Below are 9,022 nucleotides of genomic sequence, written 5' to 3' on the forward strand. Positions count from 1 at the left end.
AATTTTACGTTTCACAAATTGTTGGCTTCTAGAAAAACCTTTTCCGACTAAATTCTTACTTAAAACGGAAAAAATTTAAGTTGTTGTCAAAAATCTTGTTTCTTTGCTCATTACACTATAGCACAGTATACGCTTATTTGGTAATATTACGGTAGGAAAATGGGCCACCCTAATTGTACATGCAGTTGAGGGTTATAGTAAAATTTGGACAACACATAATTGCATTAAAACTGGAGCAAATACAAAGCAATAACACATGAGTAATGGAAATGTAATGTGATTAACGCATATGAATATATCATAATTACGACGTAAACATCGTTAAGCAGGTCTTCAAACTGTTGGTATGAACGCATGTTCCAATTTAATTGTAGTTGTTTTTAATTGTAAAATGCTATTGTTGTGTGCGCCTTTACAACTGACGTCGGCACACTAAACCTATTACACAACTTCCTTTCGCAGTATTTGTTATATAACGTGCAAGACGCAAAAATTTATAGCGGCTATAAACCGAGCGACCGGCCCATCGCCAACGTAAAGGAGGCAAAACGGAAGGTGAAAACAAGAAATTGAAACTGGTCGGACATTATTTCTTTACATCATCCGGAACCTATGGCAGGGCGATGGCGGTGATTGCGGGGAGGTGTCGAGGTCACTATGCAAACTACAAATTATAAAACTTTCTTTTCTTGCGGCGCAACAAATTTCAAAATAACAAAAGCGCAGATCGAAAACGACAACAACAACAACAATAAGACCTGAAATCATAGTTTACAATAAGCGAGTTTATGTTCAAATGAAGAAGAGCAGCAGCATCAGCATCGGCTTCATCGACAGCAGAAGAGCAACAACACCTGTTTGCCAACGGAGGTGATGAATGTGTCGATGTGTTTGTGGGCTTTGATAATTTGAAGTTCGATTATCTTGTCTATAGCTCCAACAGACAAAGAGAGCAGATGCAAATGCGCCCTAGGATGGTAACCAGAGTCGGTGGGGTGTGTAGGGCCGTCAACACTTCATGCTGCGCATGCGCTCAGATTTACCTGAGCGCTGTCGGTAGTTAGAATCCACTTTAAGGAAGTGATGAAGATATGAGCCCGCCAAAATGGGAGCGGGAGAGAACATTGAGCAGCGGTGAGCGTGGGAGAGCGGTGTCGCAGGAAAAAGCAGAAGCTAAGACCTTGCAGCAACATGACACACAAGTTACGGCGACAGCGGCGTGTTTGTTGCTCTCTTATTTGCTTTCTTCGCGCATACTCCACAGTCAACATGAGCAACACACGCACGCGGAAGGTAACACTTAAAGCTGAGCAATTACGCGTCCATACGTGGGTATCTGCGACCGATTCAGCGCCATTCTTAAAAAACCTGAGAGTAAGAGCACGGCCGACGCTAATATGCGGTTGCGCGAAGCGGTCAATGAAGGTTTGCCGTTAGCTTTGCAACACCAGTGGGAGAGTGTCTTCCGCTGAGGGCTTTTTTGGGACAGTGCTGCTCAACAACACAGCGATTGTTGTTGTCTTGCTGTGCGCACGATATTTCACTCGCTTTCGCGCTGGTGTCGCTTTGCTCACTACACGCGTCGGGCTGACTCTATGCTGCATGCATTGTTGTTGTATATGACCACGCCAATGCCAACTGCCATCGTTTTGACGGCGCTCAACTTCAGCGTACGGTACTCATCTCAGACTCTGCTCATTGTCGCTGCCGGCATGCATGTAGTTGTGTTTGTTTTTTGCATAATTTTAAGATTTTTGATGATTGTTTGGAACTGTTTAAAAACAGCCTGACATCGTCGAAAAATTATCAAACCGCAAGTTGTTCCATTCGAATAAACACACAGTGCAAACGGTGGTGTAGTAAAAATTCGAAAATTACAAATTTTCAAACAATTTTCCTACTGTCCTGTTCGACAATAACCAACAACTACAACAAAATGAATTTATATCTCACCGCCACCTGTATCCTGCTGCTGTCCGCTGGTGCATTTGCCGATCCCATTAAGGATAATAATGTCGTCACACCGGCTAGTGGTTTTAATAAGTGCTTGGAAGCTGATTCTATCTCGTGCCTCCAACTAACGGTACGAAGTGTTAAAAATTACATAAAAATTTAAAATGCCGATCAAAAAGACAGTTATAAACACTTAATCGAAAGCAATTGCTGAAATTATTGAAAAAGTCGAAAAAATATTAAAAATGAAAGTGAAAATTCAACTAAAAGTGATTTCCGATTTATGCTCATAATGAAGAACAATTCATAGAAAGCATAAAAAACTTGTGAAGAGTGCACAATACTTCAAATTTCCCAAAGTCAAACTATTTTTTGATTTTCAAAAGTAAAATGTGTTAAATGAATATTTTTTTTATTTTAAACGAAATGCCGTTAACATTTGTAGGATGCTGTCAAATGATTTGATAACAATTATTGCAGCACTGAATGATTTATTCAATTTAAATACATAAATATGAAAAGTGTCATAATCTTTTGAGTACCAATTCACAATTTTTCTAAGAATGCCAAAAGATTTGATCATGAAGTCTCTTAAAGGCTTTATGAACGCTTAAAACATTGTTTGAAAGTTACATAAATTTTATAAAATACGATTTTTGAGAGAAACCTTGAGGATGAAGTGAACATAATTACGTGAATTTTCATCATGCTAATTTATATGACAAGTTTATTAATTATTCAAATTCATTTTATACAATTTTTCTTTCAATCCATAAATATTATTTCTTGCTCACTTCCCTGAACCGAATCGTAATCCAATGTGTATTTCAATACTTTTTCGCAAAAACCAAAAATTTCATTTCGCCAATATGAATTTGATCATCATGCATGATAATTAATATTTTGACTACTCATTGCATAACGACTTTGTGATATAAAGCATTATACAAAAATTAAAAATTGTTTTTCTTTGACAAATTTTAAACAATTTATTCGATTATTTTATCATATTTACTGAAGTTTGTTTACCTTTACATTCCTACAATCTTATTTAATAATTTACTTTGTCTTCTTATTTCTTCCAAACACTCTTAACCGAAACCACAAACAGCTCTTCCGCAAAGCTAGATCATTCTTTGAAAATCCACAAATCGAAGTCTTCGGCGGCGTCTCACTCATCAAATCCAATGAAGGACGTCAGGGTAAATCGCTCGATGACAATGCTGTTGCCGTGGAGGCTGCACCCAGCGTTGAGGCACGCACCAGCGAAATGGGCACCTATTTCATGAATCACGCTAAGAACTTCTTTGCCGAACGCTCGTTGAATTTCAACTTTGCCAATGCCGCACGCTCGGTAGCACGTGCCATTCCCGATGACATCAAGGCTGATTTGCGTGAATTGGTTGTTGAGTCGCGTACCAAGAAGAAGAAGTTGTTGAAAAAATTCTTGCCAATCTTGTTGGGTGTCGGTGCTAAGGTCGCTGTTTTGGGTGTCGGTGCTATCTTCGGTCTGCTCTTCTTGGCCAAGAAGGCCCTCGTTGTGTCCGTCATTGCTTTCTTCTTGGCCTTGGCTGCTGGTGCCTCAAGTGGTCTGAGCCGTTTGGGCGGCGGCGGCGGCGGTGGTCTGCTCGGCGGTCTCGGCGGATTGTTCGGCGGCAAGAACTCCGGCAGTTCCAGCGGTAGCAGTGGTGGCTGGTCATCGGGTGCTGCCTCAGGCGGCTGGTCATCCGGCGGCAACTCCGGCTGGGACTCCCATGGCGCCTACAGCTCGCCAGTTGCGCAAACTATCGCCTACTCTGGCTATAAGCAAGCCAGACGGTAAGCACGTCGCATAGGAGTTGAAGCGCAGCTTACTAGCATAAAAGCTTCTGCGCTGAAAAGCCAAAACAACACTTAGGGTAATGTAAACAAACAAACTACAAACTACAAAATATAAACTACAAATCAACGAGATATAACCAATACACGCACAAAAATAATAATAACCCGCATGGGTTAGCTGTCGAGGCAATGACATTGCTCGGAAAGCATCACGAAACGGGCAATCCATGCAGCGGCACACGAATTGCAACGAATTCATAACAAAGAACTTTATTTATTATTAATTTATTTTAATTTATTTATTATCGCATATATATATTTTGTAATGTATGTAATGAAATGTAAAAGGACAAATAAGGACGAAAGACGATTGGAACAACTGAACCCAAAAACGAATCTTCATGTGCCTGAGGCAGTAAAGAGTTGGTCGGGAAGTGAGGGGATGGTGCATACCTACACATAATAATACAAACAGCATGTGAATTTACGTATCGTGCCAACTCACTTCATTCTTGATACTGCACTGACCTTCACACTGTTCCATCCATCTAGTTTCAAGATTTAATTTAATTATTAAGCGAAATATTGTTATGTACTTGCAACAATAAGAGTATTTGGTATTTTTGTAATGCGTATTGCGCAAGCTAATACTTGCACCACGTTGTTGCTGTTGTTAAGTTGCATTATTAAATCACACAAAGCTCACATGGCGGAGGCTATTCACACACGGACATATGCACACAACACATGCATGTGCAATAACGTGGAGACAAGGTGAACATGCAGACAACTCATGTCACTTCATCCATTGCAACCGAAACATATCAAGGCACTCACATAACTCTTTCATTTGGCACATAAACATGAACGGACACCACGCATGTACCTACTAGTCAGCTGATTGTGCAACTTGCAACTAAAAAATAATGAAAACTTGAGCAAAATTAAATCATCACCACTTTTGCCTATCAACACTACTTTCAATTTATCTTTTCTATCACTATTTCCATAATTTCACCTACTACTATTTACTTGTTCTATTTCTTTTATTTTCCGCTCTTACCTCTAACTCTTTCCACTACTCTTTTGTCTTTTGTAATTATTTTCTTATTTTAACTATCACTTATCACTACTTTATCTACTATCGAGTTATTATGCTAACTTAAGAACTTTTTCTATAACTTTCTTATTCTATCTGTATCTCTATGTAATGTAAAGTCGTGCACTGTGCTTAACATTTTATTTTACCGCACTATCGTTGTCTTCACTCTGTATTATATAATTCTATTTACCTCTTACTATCCTCTATCTATCTATCAACTGTTTACTGCCCGCTATTGAAAAAGATTACCACCAACTGAAAATATCCTTAAAAAAACTACATATACAAAAGAATGAATAATAATTCATGTGAAAATTTAAAAAAAAAAACATTCTTTCTTTTCTTTAAACAAATTTGAAACATAACCTCTTACTTTTCGATACAGTGAATATGCACACTTAAACAGAAAAATAACTAATACTAAATTCTAATTAGTTAGTTAGTTACATCTTTCTGGTTAAATACTAATCTTTGTTATACGTCTTTATATATTTTCTTAAACACCCTTCAACTCTTAGCTATATAATCGCGAAAATCAATCCATTCATAATAACATTTTAGATATTACTCTTTGAGTTCCAAATTCTTATATCATATTTGAAATTTACACCTCAAAGAACACAGCTTCAATATCAACATAACATTAAAAACACAAAATATTTTCAATCTCATAATAACCGCTCACAACCATATGGATTTCATTATGTACATTTAACATAAAATGTGAGCACTGATTAATTGTAGCTTCACGCAACAATAATTCTACTTCTGTGGCCCTTAACATTTTAAACGTGATTTTGCACCTCCTCATCACATCGGTTGTGCCATCAATGCACTTAATGCACTTTTTCTCACGAACGAAACGAACATTTAATTTGTTGCCCTTAAAATGCATCTCCAACTTTCTTTAACTTGTTAAGCACAATCAAGTTCATGCCCAGGCCTTACTGATCTTCTCTTTCATTATCACGAAAGTTCAGTCACCGCCATGTTCGCTCAGACGCTTTGCTCACTTATTTGCATCTACTTCAAAATTCCATATTTGCATAAAGGCTTTGGATTTAACTTACTCAAGCTCAACGCATCTCACTTTCTTTGTAAATTTTCTACTTAAACAAAATCAACCAAGAAGCGCTTAGCACATTGAAAACCACAGCACAGTTGCTTCCAACGCCCTTACACTTTCATTCTAAAACGCTCGCCTTGCATTTTGCAGCAGACGTACAAATTCCTTAGTTTATGAGCATCGAAGCAATCAGACAATTAATGACCGATTAGTTTTGAGCAGCAAAACAATGCATACGTACATATGTAGATATGTATGTATATAACACAAGCGGAGTTTGGCGCATTCGAAATCAATTTCACTCACACTAATTTTCCTTATTTGAACTATCCACACACTTTCCTTTGAAATCATTAAATATCAAATCGGTCTATAAAACTACGAAGCTCAGCTCACCCACACACCTGACTGTCCCACTTTTGTAGCAACGCTTGCTTGCTAATTAATTCGCGCTCGAATTTCATTTATCCAATTCTACGCCAACTTTATGCTGATTTCGATAATCTATTTGGTCATTTGTTATTCAAAGAAGTCACCAAAAATGAACAAATCATAGCTACTCAAATTTACCCATTTTCTTTTGCACTTTGCTTCTTGTTCGTCTGCATTCCTCACTACATTTCACCTTCTCTACCGCCACTATATTTCGAGTTCTACTACTGTTATTCTGCTTTCTCACCTGATTCGTTGTTATTGCAAACAAAAATTGTCTCCACATTTCCCATTCACCCGTTGTCACCTCTTAGCATTCATTAGCAAAACCAAACCAAAACTATCAAATCACATACATACACACCTGCTTACTTACAAATAATAACATCGTAAATTTTTAGTGTTATGATACATGTTGTGCATAAAGAAAGTGAATACCTTGCCCTGAAATCAACTAGTTCCAATCTATAATACTTCACCTAATAGCGTTAGCGCAACTAATCAACCAACTGTCTTTTTTATGCAATTAACTGGTATTTGTGGATGGCCTACGAAATGAGGATTGGAAGAATCAACAACAAATACAAGTTTGCAACACGCAACGGTAACAACAAAACGAACTGTCAAACTTAACAACTTCTTACAATAATTGTAAACAAGCATTGCAGCATTTAAAAAATAGTAACAGAATGAAACTGTCATATACTTTATTTGTAAAAAAAAGGTTAAAGATAACAAATTGCAAATAAATATCAAATACTTTCAAGTACATTCTCCATCTTCAAATTTAACAAAAACAAGCAAGATTGCCGCTAATAAAATGTGCAACAATCAAGTGTTACCAACAACAAGGTGCAAAAATAACGACAATATCATACGCACAATCGCAGTAGCGCTTTAAACAAGTAAATAAATATACAGTTAAAACATAAAATCTTGTAATATTTTTGCAATACTTATACGAGTCAGATTCGTTCATTTATTAGGGCATTAGAGTACCGAGTACCCATGAATGTACTCGTATATATGTATATGTCTATATCTATGTGTAATTTTTTGCATACAAATAAAGCCGGTCAGTGATGCCGCTACTAGCGGTGCAAGTAGCGCTTTGAGAATGATGGTGTTGACTAAAGAAAAGCGTTTACTCAGTTTTAAGCAGTTATTTCACACGCAAAGACTTTTTGCCCGCCATTTGCTCGTATTGATACCCTGCAGGTACACTAGAGTTGGGCAAATGCGAAAATATTTAAAGAAAGATTGCAAAATTAAAGAAGAAGAGGAGGAACCAGGACGAGGTGATGTAGTTCTGAATTTCCACAATTGAAGAGTGATATTGCTTTCAAGATTTTGTTGCTCGCGAAACTTTATCGGTGCTGGTTTTATAAACTATATTGACTGAGGTATCGTGAGTGAAATCAGTCCGACAACGCAATCTGCGTATTGAGTTACTAATTTTACTTCTAACAAATAAAATGATACCCAGAGTTTCTTGTTGGTATTGTTTATTTACACAATTTTCTTTCCTGCACTCTGGTACCGTTTTAAGGTGGCATTAATGACACTGAAAATACCTACAACATTCATACTGGACGCATTTATACAGGTCCAATAGCGGGCCACTCATTAACATTTAGAGAACAGGTTTTGGTTTTTGTTAATGTAACATGCTACAATGTGTCTACCCCATTTATGAGCTACGCAAGGTGTTTGCTGCTTTTTCAGCACCTGATATGTATATACATATGTGTTGGTCATAATTCAGTATATTTCTCAAATGACATATGTAAAATGAATATCTCCCGTTTAAAACCTTATATGTAGATTCATAATTTGCCCCAAGATGTTCAACTGAATTAAAAAGTTGGATTATTATAATGGGGTCAAAAATTAAACAAAATCTTCGGATTCTAAAACGACTCAACTCGTTACACTGATCACATATACAATTTATTTATTAGGGTGTTTTTTTTTTCATTGAACTATTAATTTTTTTCAGACCCTGTCCCGAAATTTTCTTGGAAATACCCTAAAAAAATTCACTGAAAATTTTAGCACTTATTTCTCAGAATTGTTCACTCTACAAAGTCGGAACTCACACCGGCGAGGTAGTACGGGGCTCTAAACCCGATTTTTCCAAGAATTTCGCTTTTTTTTATATATCTCGTAAATGACAAGAGCTATAGAAAAAATTTAAATGACAAATTTGTAGGAAATTTTATTTGCTATAAAAAGATCCGAGGTCAAAATCGCTATTATTAATACTTCTCGAGTTATTCAGCTTTTTAAGTAAGGCTGTATGCAATTTTCATAGATTTTTTAATGTTAATATTAAGGGCTAAAATAAGGGCTAAAATTTTAAGGGAATTTTTTTTAGGGTATTTCCAAGGAAATTTTGTGAGGGGACTGAAAAAAATTAATAGCTCAAAATAAAAACACCCTAATGTATATATATATATTTTATTGAGTCGCCGGTGTCTCCGTTGGGTGTTACAAACATCGTGACAAACTTAAGTATCCAGTTTAGGGTAAACAAATTCTGTTCGAATACCTCGCCTCTAAATTTGACACAAATTCCGTTTTCTCGTCACTTGCCATTGCGGTCATTACGAGTATTAACTCTTCTTTTTAATGGTGCGCATAATGAG

At 36.8% G+C, this 9,022-nt stretch overlaps 1 protein-coding gene across 1 annotated transcript; it reads left to right on the plus strand.

The window, feature by feature from the left end:
- The first annotated feature begins 1,788 nt into the window (after nucleotides 1–1,788).
- Nucleotides 1,789–5,180, plus strand: Osi6 (Osiris 6). The gene is made up of 2 exons (XM_011199078.4): nucleotides 1,789–2,083; nucleotides 3,065–5,180. The coding sequence occupies exons 1-2, from the start codon at nucleotides 1,937–1,939 to the stop codon at nucleotides 3,773–3,775; spliced, it is 858 nt and encodes a 285-aa protein (XP_011197380.1). The 5' UTR covers nucleotides 1,789–1,936; the 3' UTR covers nucleotides 3,776–5,180.
- Nucleotides 5,181–9,022: the final 3,842 nt, after the last annotated feature.

Source organism: Bactrocera dorsalis, chromosome 2, assembly GCF_023373825.1.
Source record: "Bactrocera dorsalis isolate Fly_Bdor chromosome 2, ASM2337382v1, whole genome shotgun sequence".
NCBI classification, from domain to species: Eukaryota; Metazoa; Arthropoda; class Insecta; order Diptera; family Tephritidae; genus Bactrocera; species Bactrocera dorsalis.

What these genes read in the sequence shown, in the direction of transcription:
- Osi6 (XM_011199078.4), top strand. Translation starts at nt 1,937, where the DNA reads ATGAATTTATATCTCACCGCCACCTGTATCCTGCTGCTGTCCGCTGGT. An exon ending in TCTCGTGCCTCCAACTAACG is followed by an intron (nt 2,084 to 3,064) that starts GTACGAAGTGTT and finishes AACCACAAACAG; the next exon opens with CTCTTCCGCAAAGCTAGATC.